Genomic DNA, 19,625 nt, shown 5'->3' with positions numbered 1-19,625 from the left:
AGATAAAGGAAAAATGATAAATGTAAGACAAATTAATAAATTGTAAACAGTTATAATCAAAAAAAAAAAAAAAAAAAAAATATATATATATATATATATATATATATATATATATATATATATATATATATATATATATATATATATATATATATATATAAATAAATCTAATGAAAATCAGAGCAGAATAAATAAAAATGTAAATCTAATAAAACTATTGAAAAATTGAACTATTGAAAAATTAAAATAATGAAACAAAATAAATATAAAAACAGGAAATAGAAAGTAATTTAGGAGAATAGAACAGACTAGAAACAATCAGCAAAGAATCCATTCCAACTGAAATTAATCTATTACAACAGAATAAAAAAGGAGAAAATAATCGTATCAAACTGAAAGCAATCTATTAGAATCAAATAGAAAAGATTAAAATAGAATAACTTAAATAAATTATCTAATCAAACAGAAATATTACATATTACAATATCTAGAATAGAATAGAATAAATGATAAAATAAACTAATCAAACAGAAATGTATCATTAGAAAACAAAACAATTCTCAAAAAGAGCATCATCAAACTAGAAATCATCAAAATAACTTGGAAAATAATCAAATCAAAAAGAAATATACCATTAGGAGAGAATACAACTCTCAAAAAGAGCAGAATCAAACAGAAAAATATCCAGAATTGAATAGAATGGAATAGAATAAATTATTAAATAAACTAATCCAACAGGAATGTGTCATTAGAAGACAAAACAATTGTCAAAAAGAGCATCATCAAAGTAAAAAGTCATCTACTAGAATAAAACAAATAAGAAAATAATCAAATCAAAAAGAAATATACCATTAGAAGAGAACTATTCCCAAAAAAGAGCAGAATCAAACAAAGAATATCTAGAATAGAGTGGAATAAATAAGAAAATAAAGTTAAAGTTAATGCAATTTTCAAAAAGAAAATAATCAAACTGAAAATCATCTACAGTATTAGGATAGAACAGAACAGAACAGAATAGAACAGAACAGAACAGAACAGAACAGAACAGAATAGAATAGAATAGAATAGAATAGAATAGAATAGAATAGAATAGAATAGAATAGAATAGAATAGAGTGGTAAACATAATTTGCAATGTTACAGACAGTATGCTACCTTGCACATGGCGGATGTCGGTTCTGTCCGGGTTGATTTGTCTGCTGGCCTGGTCTGCAATCTTCTTCTTCAGTCTCTGAATCTCACTGCGCAGGTCAGAGATGATGCTGGTGTACTGGGCGATGTGATAGGACACATTTAACAGGTTTCTCTTCACCTGCAGACCAAGAGTAACAGGTGCAAAATAGAACAGCTCTGTTACATATTGTATACATACAATTGTATATATTCACAGGTTTGGGGTAACTATACATAAAATAATACCAATAATAATACAGATTTAATTCATTTATATGGATAATTTCATTGATTGAGGATGCGTGGACAGAAAAGATATTTGAGCTGCTTAATATCTGTATAGAAATTGTGATTATTTTTCTTTTGTGATTTATTTCATAAAAACATTTATTTAAAATAAAAATGTCTTTACAGTAACTTCCAATGAATTTTCCACATCCTTGCTAAATAAAACTATTGTTAACACTTTAAAATAATGGTCCAATAGTTGTATTTACTAACATGAACAAACAATTAGTTCATACACAATACATTCATTACGGTTTTTATTCATCTTTGTTAACATTAATTAATGTTGTTTAGGTTATACAACGTTAATTCATGTTAAGTCACTAATGTTAACAAGTACAACTTTGAATTTTAATAATGCATCAGTTAATGTTTAACTCTGATTAATAAATGCCTTACAAGATTATTCATACTTAGTCAATAATAGTAAATACATTAACCAACATTAACCAATGGACCATTATTCTAAAGTATTACCAAACTATTTTATTATTAACAAAAATAAATAAATAAAGCAAAAAAAAAGCTGACCCAAAGTATTGATCAGTATTTTATTTTATTTTATTTTATTTTATTTTATTTATTTTATTTTATTTTATTTTATTTTATTTTATTTTATTTTATTTTATCATGTGTTCAATTTATAAATTAACTAACTAACTAACTAACTAACCCGTGTGCGGATGCTTTTGGCACGGTCGGCATAGGTCAGGGTGTTTCGTGAATCCTCAAAGGCCAGAGATGCAGGGCTGATGTGTGCAATCATCACCGTCCGACTGTTTCCTCCTAAAGAATCCTGAAGACACAGTAAGATACTCCAATAAGAAAACTTCAATCCAAATATCAGTGTACCACATGTTTATCTGTGTTGACGAAGATTCTTATCATTGTACCTTGAGCAATCGCGTCAGCTTGCTGTCTCTGTAGTTTACATACTTGTTGCCATTCTTTTCGCTCAAAGCATTGATACAGTTCCCCAGGGCAAGCAGAGAGCGGTTGATATGAGCACCCTCTTTTAACCTCTGACCCCTGTTCTGTGTCTGAAAGTAAAAATTATATCAGGGGTAATATACTGTAAGGGGTACCAATATATTATAGTTAGTTATGGCTGCTTTTGAAGCACTGCATCATGAGGCTTTGAAACCTTTTGTTTTGAATCAGTGGTTCAGAGTAGGTATCAAAGTTCGCATGTACACAGGGTTTGTTACATCACTGTTTCAAAATGTTTCGAAAATATCAATAAATATCTATATCTATATATTAACTATCCACAAATTGTTATGTAGTTTTGTTTCTATGTATGTGTGTGTATCACATATACATAATAAACATACTTTAAAGCATAGGTCTCAAATTAAAGCATAGGTCTCAAACACAATTCCTGGAGGGCCGCAGCTCTGTACAGTTTTGTTCCAACCCTTTTTAAACACAGCTGATCCAACTAATCAAGGTGTTTAAGAGTAGTCTTGAGCACACTGATTAGTTGGATCAGGTGTGTTTGATTAGGTGTGTTTGATTATATATATATATATATATATATATATATATATATATATATATATATATATATATATATATATATATATATATATATATATATATATATATATATATATATATATATATATATATACATACATTTCTAAACATAAAAGTTTTAATAACTCATCTCTAATAACTGATTTATTTTATCTTTGCCATGATGACAGTAAATAATATTAGACTAGATATTTTTCAAGACACTTCTATTGTATAACGTTATTGTATAACGATGGTTTGTTCTGTAGACTATAGAAAAAAAATTGCTTAAAGGGGCTAATAATTTTGACCTTAAAATGGTTCATAAAAAAATAAAAAACTGCTTTTATTCTAGCTGAAATAAAACAAATAAGACTTCCTCCAGAAGTAGAAAATATTATCAGACATACTGTGAAAAATTCCTTGCTCTGTTAAACATCATTTGGAAATTATTTAAAAAAGAAAAAAAAAAAATCAAAGGGGGCTAATAATTCTGACATCAACTGTGTGTGTGTATATATATATATATATATATATTTTTTTTTTTTTTTCTACAAAACAAACCACCGTTATACAATGATTTGCCTAATTTCCCTGACTTACCTAATTAACCTAGTCAAGTCTTTAAATGTCACTTTAAGCTGAATACTAATAACTTGAAAGTAAAGTATGATTTACTGTGGCAAAGATAAAAGAAATCAGTTATAAGAAACGAGTCATTAAAACTATTATGTTTAGAAATGTGTTAAAACATTTTTTTTTTCGTTAAACAGAAATTGGGGGGCGAAATAAACAGGGGGCCTCGTTATTATGACTTCAGCTGTAAATGCATGTTGGACAGTATGTAAGAGCTTCCACCAGAGGGCGCACTATAGCATCTCATTTTCTGAATAGTTGTGCAACAGGCTTGTCTTCCTCGTCAGTAGAGAACAAACAGCCACTCATGTTTCTGAGCAACAATACCCCCATAACCAGAAACAAAGTGATCTGCTTTTGTGCCCGTCACATGCATGCTTAAACCCACTGGGTGCCCTTCACATTATTAACTGTTTCCATAGCAAATACATGGCATGTACTAAATGTGTTCACTGGTGTAATACAATCTCATGCAGAGAGTGGAAATTACAATTTACAACATGATTCACATGTCTTTCATCAAAAACACTTAAATGGAGGTGTCTCATGCACTGAATAAATCAATACATATTTACATTTTAGCTTCATTTCCCTTCAGTTAAATCACTCTTGGAATTGTTCCCACGTCACTGGCTGATTTATGATTCTGAATATATTTGGCGCCAACTGTGCCAGCTTTTATGTAACTGGAAAGGTTGATAGCTTTGATATTGGTGATTTTAAATTTACGCACACATGACCAAACTCACCCACTGTGCTTTTACGTAACTTCTGAAAGACAAATAGCTATGTTTAACAGCTGCAAATCATACCTGTGAAGCCCGTTCAGACCCCGCCAGGTCAATCATGAAGAGTCGTGCAAATCGGACTTCCTGAAGGATGTCTCGACATCGGCTCTGTTGACGCACGGCCACCTGCAGCACAGCGTGAGAGCGAGAAGACGTCTGATTGGCTGCTGTTGGCTCTTGAGTTCTTTGTTTGTTTCCCTTCATTAACAACTCCATGATCTGAATAAGGAAATAACAGAAGGGGAAAAACTCAACATCTATTGAGTGCGAGAGAAATTATGCATTTATTTCATTTAAAAATAATACTAAATAATAATGAAAACAGTAAAAAGAGTAATATTGTGAACTATTAAATCAAATTACGGGAAATCAATCAATCAATCAATCAATCAATCAACCTTTATGTACATAACACTGTACTACAACCAAGGTTGACCAAATTGCTTTACACCAGTAAGAACAAATTATACAACATAACTAAAACGCAAACAATGCAAAAACAATACAAGAAGTATCAATAAAATTAAAAGCATTAAACAGAGAGACGTCTCAGTGCTACCATGCATTAAAAGCCATTTTGAACAAGTGAGTTAAGCTTGGGTCAGAGCAGAATAATTTGGAGCTATTACTTCAGTTTTCAATCACAAGAACCTTTGAGAAATGCAATCTAATTAAACATGTTGGTGTATTTATTACTATTATAAGATATCAAATTTAAATTCATTAAAAAATGCAGGAATTTTCAGAGCATAAATATATTTGTAATATTATAAATAGCTTTAATGCCACCTCTTATTAATTTAATGCATCACTGCTGAAAAAAAGAGCATTACTTTTGGACATTTGAATGATAGTGTAGCATTAAAACACAATTAAATTAACAGATTATTTTCTATTTTCTATTCACCTTATTGCGGGCGAGCGGGCACAGCCATTTCAATCTTTTTGGATTGAGACTTCCGGTCTCATTTACTTCCATTCATTTTTTTAAACGTTAAAAACAGCTCATTAGAAATGTACATTTATGTTCTGTGAACGCAAGACATCATCTGATCTAATATAAGGTCATTCATAGGCTCCATTATTCTAAATCAAAACTTCAATAATTATTTCCAACAATCTCTTCAAGTTGTAATAAGCGCAATGTGTCAACAGGAACTTTGTTTCATTCTTTGTGGTCATGCAGTAAACTACAACCATTCTGGAAAAATGTATTTAAATTTCTTTCTGAAGTGTATTCAACGAATCTGGAACCTGATCCTAGTATTGGACTTTTAGGAGCAGAGGACAGTTCTTGCAGTAGAAACCAAACACAAGCAATTCTATTTTGTATGTGTATTGCAAAAAAAACACATTTTACAAATGTGGAAATCTGATGCTGTCCCCACCTTTGAAATGTGGGCTAGAGAACTTGGAAATATGTTAGACTTAGAAGAACTGAGATTCACATTAAATGACAAATTGTCCATTTTTAACAAGATTTGGGAACCATTCATTTTTTTTTTGCAGATAGACTAAACTGATACAGTTTTACAATTGTATGTTGTATGTATTGTATGTTAATTTTTTTATTTATCTTATTTCATTATTTATTCTATAATTATCTTATACTTGTTTTTTAATATCTCTTTTGGTTTCATTGTCCATCTGCACCTTGTTTCAATTTAAAATTTTTGTCCCAGCCAGATCTTTATATGATTGTAAATGTTATTCATGTATGCCTTGTATTTTATTTTTTCTTTCCACAAATATTTTGATCAATGTAAAATGGGTGGGGTGGGCGGTAGGGTTTTGAGTTCCTTTTGTAGTAAGTTAAATTCATTGTGAGAACTTCCAAGGTAATTTTGATATATGGTATATCTCCTTGTAAGGATTTAGGCAGTACTGTATGTAATGTATCATGATTTTTTCAATGAAAATGAAAATAAAAAGTAAAAAAAACAGCTCATTGTGATGCTTGATGTTGCAAACTGATTTTTTCTTATCATATTATTCTGCTTCATCTGTAAAGTCATGCAAACAGTTGTTTGAAGAGCAAGTAGTTTGACCATTTTTTTTTACTCCAAGTCATTTCTCCCATTGGCAACAGAATCGGAAGTTCTAAAACAATCGCAAAAACGAGCACACTTTCGCATTGAAGAATATATCTTCTATGTATATCATCTATTTTAATGTCTTAAGACTAGGCTTGAGGGTAATATGTCACTATTAACATGCATTTCATAAGAAATAAATACAGGTCAATAAAACTATCATTAAGTGCAATATTGTAACAAAAATATATTTACATCACTATAATCAGATATTTTATTATCTGCTATTCATCTTTATCATCGTGGTCTTATTTTGGGTTTAATTTGTAAATAAGAAAAAAGAACACAAGAACATTTTATATATATATTTGTCTAAATTCTAAGGCAGGGATTACAGACTGCATCTGGATATTCATTATCAAATGATTGTTGAGTACATTGTAAAAAATAATGACAAAAAGTCAAGACAACAAACATTTTATGTTGCTTTACCTTATTCTATTCAGTTAATCAGGTTTCAACTGTTTTAGTTGAAGGTATACAACATTAAACTTTTTGTCAGTTGTAAATTGAGATGACTAGAAAATTTAAGGCAGCAAGAACTTTGTACAGTGTATGTAAGGTCATTAATCAGTTCCTTCAAGATTTTGCAGGATTTTTTCTATATCGTCAGCCTAATATGACTGCCCTAGTGATGATTTTTTTTTCTCAAAACTCTTGGCATTACTTGCTTCAATTCTTGTGTTTTGCTGTGAAAATACACAGCTTCTACGTTGCAAGTATTGCAGAGCAATAATTGCTGCCTGTAGTTCACTTATTGGTAACCGGTGCAACTAATAAAAGTTACACAGGTAACTAAATAAAAAAGTAAATTAAAGTTTCCCTTTAAACTCCTTAAGTATTCTGTTTGCAACATGATGTCTTAATAATTAGACCTGTCACAATAATCAACATATCGACTTATCGCACAACACATGGACATGACCTCTTCATATATATCGCTCATTCATAAAAAACAATTCTAGCAACATTTTAGCTGATTGCGCAACATCTCTCTATCGCTATTGGTGGTGTCATTGTCAATATGGTTAAAAACACTTGTTATACTATAATTTACTTTAATATTGACTATAAATGACTATATATATATTATATAGTATATATGTAGTATAATATATATAGTATATTTTCATGTGGGTGTCTGACAACTGAAAATACATCTGGTTGCAGATATCGCAGCCTTTGTTACAATTCAGATTCCTCATTATTAAATTGTTAAAATGACTATAATTAAATAAAATATTCTTAAAATGAAATATCTGTGTTCTTTGGAAGAGTGTACTCACATTGTGATGATTTTACATTGTCATTCTGGCAACATATAATGAGTAGCATAACATAGCCAATAGTATAAAATGACAATAGTATCGTTTATCGCAGTGTGGTTTATATATAAACTAATTTCAAGAGGATCACGTGCTTATGATCAACACGGATGGCTCCACATTAGCTCCGTAATCTGCCCCATTAGATGATTACTGAAGCATTATAAATAACCAGAGTTTATCACTCCAATTATCTTCGTCTTGAAGTTTTCCTCCCTTCCACCTCTACTTCCCACCCTTTTTTCCGATAAGGCGACACGGTGGCCCAGTGGCTAGCACTGTCGCCTCACAGCAAGAACACCCCTGGTCCAACCTCCTATCGGGCCGATTGGCGTTTCTGTGTTTCTATGTTCTCACCGTGTTCGCATGGGTTTCCCCCAGGTTCCCCAGTTTCCTTCTACTGTCCAAAAACATACACCATTGCCAATCGACTAAACCAAATTATCACCCAAGATAACCTTAGTTTACACTTCTCACACGGCGATAAGCAGGGGAGTTCTCGAGACCTACCTGAGCTCGAACTCCCCTCTCGCCCTTTTAACGGGAGGGAGCCCTGGGCTCGAGGATATTACGAGCTCAGGGCTCTCTCCAGGGACAGCATGCCAATTATACTTTATTGATTATCAGCTAAGTGTGAACTCTTGAAATATATTTTGGTGCAGTACATCCTGCCACAAAAAAAGATATCATGACAGGTTTATTAATAATGTTTCTAACCTCTCGTGCATTAATGGTGGAGACCTCTGTGATTCCCGCCACCTGTATCTCTCCCTTTGAGTCCTCTCTCAGGTCCAGGAACCCAGATGACGGATTCAGCAAGTCTCTTATCATCTCATTGTAGATCTGCAACACAAGGATGCAACAGATTAAAGAGCATGCTTAGATTTCAAGATTAGCATCATTGTTTATGTATGAACATTTTCACATTTGACATTTACATTCATGCATCTGACAGATGCCTTTATCTGTGGGGACTCACAGTGCATAAATATCAGAAAGTGCAATCTGTGACCTTTCCATTGCAAAGTACCAGGCAAGCACAAGGACAAATGGTGTAATTGGTGAAATATGAGAGGGGTTTTTGATAACATGACGATTAGTGCACAACAGGGTGCATTTTCATTTAGTTTTATCACATGAACATATGTTCATCTTTTGACATTTTATAGGTTACAACCCTCAAAATCCTCCGCAATACTTTTAAAATGAATGTAGATTTTCAATTTCAAATGTTGTGAATACACCGTGGTCAAGTGATATGCAAATTAATGTACTAAAATTATTTTATTTCTCAAGAGTTTTTGTCTTATTTCTAGTCTAAATATCTAAAAATTCTTAAATCAAGTAGCACAGGCAAATAATATTGTCTGGTTTCCAGAAATAATATGTCAAAATGAAGTGAGTTTTTCTTTAAAAAGTGTCAATCTTTTGATTCAAAATGATTAAGGTGATTGCTAATCGTTATAACAGATAAAACTAATAACTGAGAAATTATGGTAACACTTTACAATAAGGTTGTATTAGTTAAAGTTAGTTAATGTGCACTACTGATCCAAAGTTTGGGGTCAATTTTTTTTTCATGTTTTTTTTTTTATTTATTGAATGTAAAAAAAGTTATAATTGTTAAATAAAATTGTAAAATTTTAAATCACTGCTTTCTTATTGTATGTAGTTTCAAATGAAATTATTACTCTGGTTATTATTGCCTTTATTACCATTAATAATAATAATAATAATAATAATAATAATAATAATAATAATAATAATAATAATAATAATAATAATAATAATAATAATAATTAATATTAGAGTAATTTCTGAAGAATTATGTGAATCATGACAAATGAAGCTAAAATTTCATCATTAAAATCACTGGAATAAATTACTAAATTAAATTATAAACTACTTTTGAACAGTTATTTTATAGCGCAATAACATTTCACAATACTATTTTATTGTTATGGAAACATTTAAAAATCGTACTGACTCCAAACCTTTGACCAGTAGTGTATATGAAGAGTTCAGATGCGAAAACCTCTAAGTGCCATCTAAAATTTTGATCTAAAAAGAGCATTTTTTTCAGCCTTCCGAGTTTATGTTCGGTTATTTTTACTTTAAAAGCAATGTAAATAACCTATTCTTTGCCTTAAAAGTGAAATAACTATATCTACACACAGGAGCCTGAAAAAATTGCTCAGTTTAGAAGAAAAATTCAGGAGGCACTAAAAGGTTCTTGCATGTTCAGATTAGTTAACCGTGTTCGTTGTTAGTTCATGGTAACTCACAGTGCATTAACTAATGTTAACAAGCATGAATTTGGATGTTAATAATGCATTAATAAATATAGAACTATGATTAATAAATTCTCTACTAGCATTGTTCATAATTAGTTCAATTTATCAAATACATTAACTAATAAAGCCTTATTGTGAAGTGTGACTGAAATTATGATGGCTTAAGTCTAAAATGTTAGCAAGTTGCATTTGATAGCTATTAACATACTGTTTTGATTACACTGTATAATGATCTATTGCTTGTGTTGGTTGAATAATACAGAACATAAAAGTGTTGCAAAAACTCCACGTTAAATTAATCACAATATTGATCAAAACATATTGCAATTCGATTATTTTCTCAGACTGTTCACCCCCTATTCAACAGCTTGTGATATTCAATCCATAATCTATAGCTCACACTGTAATATGCAGTGTTGTCAGGATGCTAGTGGAGAGATTGAGACTGTGGGATTTCATATTTCAGAATATTTTCAATAAGCTTCATTCAACCCGGTTTAGAACAAGGCCACATCCTGAGCACCACCTCGAAAGTGCTTAATTTAAGTCCGTCCCAAACGTAATATTTCACTGCTGTCACTGAGGTCACTGTGATCTGCCGTAAGCATGTGATAATTTTAGGGTCACTCTGACTGTATGAAAAGACGCCATTGACTGATGAAGACTAGAAGACCTGCTATAGATATAGGTGGATGGAAAGAGCAAAAAAAAAGTGACAGAACGAACCGGGAGGTCTGAACCTAAACCACAGAAGCCCAGAATAAAAAGGCAGTCTCTCCAGGGAAGGATACCGTTGAGTGTTTGAAAAGCCCAAAGTAAATAGGAGTTTTAACGCGAAGGTGTAAGAAAAGCAGAGGACAGGAGAGCATTGTGCTGTTTACTGAAGGTTGCTCTTTCTGTGTGTGGATGGAGTGAGTTACTCATAGTTCCCAAACACCCATTTAACCTAAAGAAGTCAAACATAAACTGTATGTTCAAAAGCTTGAGTATTATAAGTGTGTGAGTGCATGAAGTTTTAGAAGCATATTTAAAATATACAGTTGAATTCCCTCCTGAATTATTAGCTCTCCTTTATATATTCTGTTTAACGGAGATACAAACTTTTAAGTCAAAAGAGCTCACACTTTTAGTCTTTATGAAACTTTGGTCTCTAGGAAGCATTTTTATCGCCTCAAGTTAAGCCTTCAAACTCAATAGCTGCGTGCTGTTGACAGGTGATGCGTGTGCATTTGAGATCATATGTTTGAGCTGACAGCAGCGCCACTTCAATTCTCTTTCCTTTTTTTCTCTGTCCATCTCACATTTCTCCTCCACAGTCTCGTTGCCCAATTTGTCAATCAAAGTCTGTCTAGCAGCATTTCTATTGTGTCTGACACTTACACTTGACAGTGTGTTATTTCTCCTTTATAAAAGTTAAAGTGCGGCAATATCCATGTTCGACATCACTTCTGGCCTTTTGTAGAGACCTTGAATGTTCTTTCCTTTTTCTGTGTACTTGAATACTTCTGTGCACTACTCTAATTATTGTCTTTATTCTCTATTTCCACCAGGGGTTACTCATCCCAAGGCCCCCAGAGACTATGCAGCGCCACTGATGCGATCCAAGCCCAGTGATGAGATGATCCCAAGGTTTCCATAATCTTAGACCAGGCTGTATCCTGAGCAGCTGCTGTGGTGGTCATGGAGGAGTGGAGAGAGCATGAGACTGATTCCTGTGACGCTCCAGGGACAGATGAGTCTTGCTGACATCCAGCTTCTCCAGCCTCCGGCGCCTTGACTGCAGCTCTGCACAAGACGTTTGGCCATATAAGAAATGGTTGTGCCCAACTGAGCCTGGTTTCTCTTGAGGTTTCTTAATTCTTCACTTTCGCCAATTGGTGAAGTTTTTCCCTCGCCGGTGTCGCCACTGGCTTGCATGCTTCAGGACCTGTAGAGCTGTGCATCAATGGATTTGCTCTTCAGCGTTTGGACTCTCAGTCTTGATTATTAACCACACTGAACTGAGCTAAACTGAACTGAACTTAAACACTAAAAACTGAACTACACAGTTCCAATTTACTATGATGTTCTATGTGAAGCTGCTTTGACACAATCTACATTGTAAAAGCGCTATACAAATAAAGGTGAATTGAATTGAATTGAATGTTACCATGTGTCCTAGCCTGGATATGATAGGGAGGAATCCGAGACGCGCGCATTTGTTTTGAGTAAACTTTGGACAAACCAATCACAACTCAGTGGGAGAACAAGCTTTCTAGTATCAATACAACATCAGTCTAATCAAAGATGCTGAGACAGTCGCTAATCTGACAAGATTTACCCCTCCTTCGTGCAAACAGAGCTGATAAACACACAGGATTTCAGTCGCTCCTCACAAGCCTGTTGATTGTCTTATCACATAACACTTAAGCTGTTACCATTTATTCATATTTAAAACTGAATGATTTTGCATTTGTTTTGCATTGAGGAAGAGTGACATTATCATTAGGGAAGTTAAAGAGCCACAACATGAAAATATCTAAATAAAACTAAATCTATTTAGCGTTTAATTAAAATCTGACCTCTAAGTAGGACATGGAGACGCTGTACTGCATGTCATCACTGGTTTCTTCAATGGCTTTGAACAGGTCGTTTAATGTCCGAACGTAGATGCCAGGTTCTCTGTCTGTTCCCAGCATGGTGTAAGTCTTCCCACAACCTGTACACACACATACAAATCTTTATTAACACAATAAAAAATCATCAATTACTTGCCTGATTTTTAGAATGCCATATAAAGTATGCAATATTTTTCAAATGAAATTAAATTACTTTGTGACCCAGTCGTATTTTGTATTATTTTACTGTATAATAATAATAAAATAAAATTTATATACAAAATAATACTGTATGATCCAATATTTTACTGCTTTTTTACCATCTAAAAGCAATAAAATAAAAATAAAATAAACCTAAAATAAAATTACATGAATAAAAACCTGTATGACCCAATATTATACTGTTTCATTTTACCATTAAAAAATAAATAAATAAATAAATACAAAAAATACATCAAAAATAAATAAAAAATTGTATGACCCAATATTATACTGCTTTATTTTACCATCTAAAAAATAAAATAAAATAAAATACAAAAAATACAACAAAAATAAATAAAAAATTGTATGACCCAATATTATACTGCTTTATTTTATCATCTAAAAAAATAAATAAAATAAAATACAAAAAATACAATAAAAATAAATACAAAATTGTATGACCCAATATTATACTGCTTTATTTTACCATCTAAAAAATAAAATAAAATAAAATACAAAAAATACAATTAAAAAAAATGTATGGCCCAATATTATACTGCTTTATTTTATCATCTAAAAAAATAAAATAAAATAAAATACAAAAAATGCAATAAAAATAAACAAAAAAATTGTATGACCCAATATTATACTGCTTTATTTTACCATCTAAAAAATAAAATAAAATAAATTACAACTAAAAATAAAATGTAATAAAATTAAATAAAAAAAATTATGATTCAACATTATACTGCTTTATTTTACCATATAAAAACAATAAAATAAAATACAACCAAAATCAAATCAAATTAATACAAAAACTGTATGACCCAATACTATACTGATTTATTTTACCATCTAAAAACAATAAATAAAAATTATACTCAATAATAATAATAATAATAATAATAATAATAATAATAATAATAATAATAAAAAAAATGTTGTGACTCTGTTTTGTATTGCATTTTTATAACATTGGAATAAAATAAAATAATAAAATTGTTGCGACCACATATTGCATTGCATTATTTTAACATCTCAATAAAATAAACTAAACTAAAATAAAATTTAATTAAATCAAACAAAATAAAAAAAAAAATCTTTGTGTCCCAGTATTGTATTGGATTATTTTAACATCTCAACGAAATAAACCAAACTAAACTAAAATTATTAAATTAAATTAAATTAAATTAAATTAAATTAAATTAAATTAAATTAAATTAAATTAAATTAAATTAAATTAAATTAAATTAAATTAAATTAAATTAAATTAAATTAAATTAAATTAAATTAAATTAAATTAAACTCTTTGTGATCTAGTAATATATTTCATTATTTTAACATCACAATAAAATAAAATAAAATATCAAATTGTTCTTAATTTATTGCATTTATATTATCTTTCTGATACGTCTGACACAGAACAAGCCTACCAGCAGAAAGCTGATTCATAAATGTGATAAATGTGAAATAATAGTAGACAATTAGCATACAGTATATGTTTATTAGCGTGACGTAAGGTAAACACAAGGCACAGGTGTGAGATGAGTCACAGTCAATGAAACATAATGTTTACAGGTGGCTTTTATCCCCGTCAGGCTGAGCTCAGATTTTGCGCCCTCTAAGCTTTATTTAGCCACGGCCAGGAACAGGAACAGTCAGTAAGAGTCACTCCGAGGACAGATTAGTGCAGGCCGGTACAGACATCTGCTTTCCAGGAATGAACTGTGATTCATTTTGAAACAGCACAACAACAGGCCTTCAATTGTTTTGTTTTGTTTTGTTGAAATATGATAATGCATTATTGACTGGTGTGATGAAATACAGTGAGATGATCACACATAATGTATTCATGAACATATGCCAACATCTATAAAGCGTGATGTGCTATAGTTGGTCGCGTGGTCTTTTTGTGGAAACAGTGCATGTGACTTTGTTGACAGAACAGAAAAGAAGATCAGAATAAGAATAAGGCTAATCTGTGTGCCCTAGTCGTGACTGAGTGTCTGTGATTTTTACTACATTTCCACTCATCCATCCACTTATCCATCCATCCATCCATCCATCCATCTATAAAATACCGTGTTCTTTCCTACTGTACTGCTTTACTGTGTTGATTTACTTTACCATATAATACCTACCTATTCATCTTACCTCCCTACTGTATATTCTTGTATACAAACATACAGTTGAAGCCAAAAATATTAACCTGTGAAATTGTAATTATTTTTCAAACTTTTCCCAAATGATGTTAAGCAGAGCAAGCTTTTCTTTAATAATATTTAGTATATTTGTTAAATATTTAAAATAAAATAAAATAAAATAAAATAAAATAAAATAAAATAAAATAAAATAAAATTTAAATTTAAATTTAAATTTAAATTTAAATTTAAATTTAAATTTAAATTTAAATTTAAATTTAAATTTAAATTAATATTTGGGAAAAATATTGTATAAAATTGTATTCACATTATATTAACATCTGAAGAAAACAATGAAATAAAATAAAATTAAATAAAAAGAAATACAATTAAATTAAAAGAAATAAAAAGGCATTGTATAGCATTATATTAACATCTGAAGAAATCAATAAAATAAAATGAAATAATAAAATTTAAAATTAAATTAAATTAAAAAAAATAAAATTAAATATATTTGAGAAAAAGTATTGTATAGCAGTGGTCCTCAACCAAGGTCCGCAGATCAATTGGTACCAAACCGCACAAGAAATCATTAATTATTTCCGTTTTATTTATTAGTCTGAACGATCATTTATTTTGAAAAATGACTGTATTCCCTTGCTTACATCTTGGTCACTTGAGCACCCAAATTTAACCCACAAGCAGCAAAATGAGTAAGAAACAGAAGATGTCTTTGGAAAGTTTCTTTGCTAAGGGGAAAAAGCCCAGTGATATTGTCAAGCGTTGACCGGTCTGCGGTGATAAAAAAGGTTGGGACTGTTGTATAGCATTATATTAACATCTGAAGAGAAGAAAACAAAACAAAATAATAAAATAAAACAAATTTAAATAAGATAAAAATAAAAATATTTTAAAAACTGTTAATATCAATATTATTAGCCACCCTGAGTAAATATTTTTGTTTTGTGATTGGCTACAGAACAAACCACCATTGTCCAAAGACTTGCCTAATTTACCTGCAAAAAAGTAGCAAAATATGACTAAATAAATACAAATATCATATAAAATAATCTCTGTTAAACAGCACTTGAGAAGAACTGAGAACAGAACCATTTATTAAATAAATACATTACACATCACAGGAGGTCTAATAATTGAGTCTTCAACTGTATAGACTTTTTATTGAAAAGTTTGTTGTATAATATAAAACACTCCAACATTACAAACAGAAAAAAATATATTTTGCTTAATATATTTTGACCATATACAGTACGTAAACATTCGATTTCTTCAGAAGGAGGATGTCTCTTTAAACCCCAGAAATATATAGCAGAAAAAAAAAAATCCCTCTAGTTAGGTAAGAAGAAAGATATCTATACTGACCTGTGGGTCCGTAGGCAAAAACAGTGGCGTTGTACCCTGATATGAGTCCTTCAATCAAGCCTTTAGTGGTGTACCTGTACACCTCGTCCTAAACAACACACAAGAAAACACATATAACTGAGGCCTTTGAGTATTTCAGGGAAGCTTTCATTCAAACTGTTCCATTCAAGCACACAGATTGTACATAATTGATCAGAGTAAGAACACACACAATAGGCACACAAAAGTGATCTCTTTCAAAGCATCTTAACTTTGGTTGATTCATTCTGCCTTTTCAAACACACACAACACAAGCACAGAACGGACTTGCCTGCGTGGCTGAATAATCGAAGGCCACGTCAAACATATAAGTCTTCTCTCTGGATCGATGAGCTCGAAGAATATCATCTGGATCCTCCATGGGGTCCATCAACACCACCATCTGACAATGAGAAAGAGGAATAAATGTGAGTAGGAGTATTGGATCAAGTTTCAATAGGCTACAAATAAATTTTTGGAAAAAAAAATTATCTATAGGATGACACAGTGGCTCAATAGTTAGAACTGTCTGTCTGTCTGTCTGTCTGTCTGTCTGTCTGTCTGTCTGTCTGTATCTATCTATCTATCTATCTATCTATCTATCTATCTATCTATCTATCTATCTATCTATCTATCTATCTATCTATCTATCTATCTATCTATCTATGCGATGTACTTTCCTACTGTCCTGATTTACTGTCCTGATTTATTTACCATAAAGTACCAACCCATCCATCTACATACCCCCGACTGTATATTCCCACATACAATGATACAGTTCATGACAAAATTATTAGTCATCCCAAGTGATGTTTAACAGAGCAAGCATTTTTTTTAAATAATATATATATATATATATATATATATATATATATATATATATATATATATATATATATATATATATATATATATATATATATATATATATATATATATATATATATATATATATATATATATATTAATATATTAATTATTTTTTATTATATTTATATTCCTTAAGGACATTTTAAAATAGTTCCCTTAATCTGAGCAGTTCAAGACTGACAAATAAGACTACTTATTTCTAAGTTTGCCATGTGAACACACACACATGCACACAAAAGAGGACTTGATTTAACAAAAAGAAGTACAACTTCATAATTTATCCCCATACTTAATACTTCAATCTTGACTTTTTTTTTTCATTTGTACTTTTAGAGATAAAAACATTTTAAAAATACAAAAGAAACATAAATTGACAGACAGTTATATTATAATTATAGACAGTTATATAACATTTGTAAAAAATATTAATAATAATTTATTGTCACACTTGAGACATTTGTGCAAAAATATCTTTCACTTGATTCACAAGTGTTTTTTATTTATTTATGGTTGTGAATTGCATTATGAGATCTTGATCTCTGCTCTGTCGACTTTTGATGTTGAAAATTCGACTCTACAGTTTAACAAATTGACTTTTATTGACATTTTAGTAGTTTGAAATAATGTATAAGAAATAATATTTATAGAAAGAAGTCTGTAAAATAACTGAAAATGTACTGGCAGTTTATTACAAGGTTTTTGTACCTTAATATACAACACTAACCCAGACAATAAATCCCTTTAAACTATTAAAAACCTTAATAAAAGTCACTTTTTTGAACTTTTCAAGTTAGAAGTTGTTGGAAGAAACATCAGGTCCCATAATGCAATTGAAAAGCCTAAATAAAGGGGGGAAATAAAAACATGAATTACAAAATACAGAAAACTGCTAATTTACAGATTACTGCTTTTTTACAGTGTATAAGATGTGCTTGAGGGTTCAAATGGTCTGGTTTCTTCTTTTATATATGCTCTGCATAACCTAACAAAGCATATTTCAAAACTAAGCATAAAACCATTTTAGCCTATTCCTCTCTACCTGACAATAGGGTTTGCTGATTATCACAGCTTGTCATCATTTCACATTAACTACACAGGTTATTTACTTTGGTTACAGTGACACAGGGTGCCCCAAAACATATCTGAAAGGAAAAATCATAATGGGTCCACATAAAAGATATGACTAATAGAAAGAAGCAAGCACACCATGATGGAAGGCTCCAGATCTACAGTAATTGAGCTTCCAATTGTGCACAACAGGTCCATTGGAAATACATGATTCAGCCTGCTGAAACCTCCCGAAAAATTATTTAAACATACATGTGTCTGTTTTTAGGTAAAATGAACGCTGCGGGGCAATATGATGCAAACAATTTGTTCATTTTCACAATAAATGATCATTACAGTAGGGCTGCACAGTTTGAGTTGAGTTGGGATTATAGTTGAGCAAGAGTCAAAGTTCAGAACATGAGCTTTATGGAGTCACTGCAGAGTTTAACAATAAGGGAGTGAAAGTTAATAATGTTTTTTGTAGAGAGAGATTAATGCATTCAGGCATTAATCTCCATTAATTTACAAAATTGAAGTTTAATAAAGAATTATTTATTGATTTATATTTACAGTAAAGACTTTAGAGTAATTTATACATTTAGAAAACCATAAAGCACTGTTTATTTCACATTTATCTCTGCTTTATTATATTAGTCTATGCTTGTAATTTATTACATTTTATGCATGTTTAACTTATCTACAGAATTATCCCAACCAATCTATGAAAATGTGCAACTTTGGTAATCCTTTACGGACCAATTCTCAAAATTATCTAGCTGCTTATTATAATGCATGTTATTGAGATGTACTTATAAACTACATATTGTGCATGATCTTATCCTAAATCCCTACCCAACACCTAAACTTCCTTCATAACTATTAATAAAAAGCTAATTAGGAGTTGTTTTGAAGCAAATATCTTAGTTAATGGTTTGTTAACAGCAAGTATTGAACCAAAAAAGATTTCCAAATAGTGCTCAAGTAAAGTCATTTGGTGAAATTGTATAGATACAGTATATTGTAATATATAAAATAAAATATTGGAATGTTTTAATTGTAATAGCAATAATTAAACCAAAAATTATTTCCAAAAAATGCTCAAGTCAAGTCATTTGGTAAAATTGTATAAATACAGTTTATTGTAATATATAAAATAAAATATTGCATCGTGATTTTTTCTAATATCATGCAGCCCTAATTTACAGGAACATATTTTTGATGAATAAAGGCTAATTTTTGTTCAGTTATTTG

At 30.6% G+C, this 19,625-nt stretch overlaps 1 protein-coding gene across 1 annotated transcript in view; it reads right to left on the bottom strand.

Moving 5' to 3' along the window:
* Positions 1 to 19,625, bottom strand: part of kif19 (kinesin family member 19) — a 79,299-nt gene that overhangs the window by 16,542 nt on the left and 43,132 nt on the right. The window contains exons 3-10 of the mRNA XM_056470047.1: positions 16,747 to 16,857; positions 16,437 to 16,524; positions 12,676 to 12,812; positions 8,538 to 8,663; positions 4,427 to 4,621; positions 2,354 to 2,500; positions 2,134 to 2,256; positions 1,155 to 1,311 (exon numbers count right to left, since the gene is read on the bottom strand). Coding sequence (XP_056326022.1) covers positions 1,155 to 1,311; positions 2,134 to 2,256; positions 2,354 to 2,500; positions 4,427 to 4,621; positions 8,538 to 8,663; positions 12,676 to 12,812; positions 16,437 to 16,524; positions 16,747 to 16,857 — 1,084 coding nt within the window. The remainder of the gene's footprint in view (positions 1 to 1,154; positions 1,312 to 2,133; positions 2,257 to 2,353; positions 2,501 to 4,426; positions 4,622 to 8,537; positions 8,664 to 12,675; positions 12,813 to 16,436; positions 16,525 to 16,746; positions 16,858 to 19,625) is intronic.

The sequence above is a fragment of the Danio aesculapii genome, chromosome 12 (assembly GCF_903798145.1).
Source record: "Danio aesculapii chromosome 12, fDanAes4.1, whole genome shotgun sequence".
In the NCBI taxonomy this organism is placed as follows: domain Eukaryota; kingdom Metazoa; phylum Chordata; class Actinopteri; order Cypriniformes; family Danionidae; genus Danio; species Danio aesculapii.
Note: the sequence above shows the minus strand (reverse complement) of the source record. Positions and strands in the feature narration are given on the sequence as shown.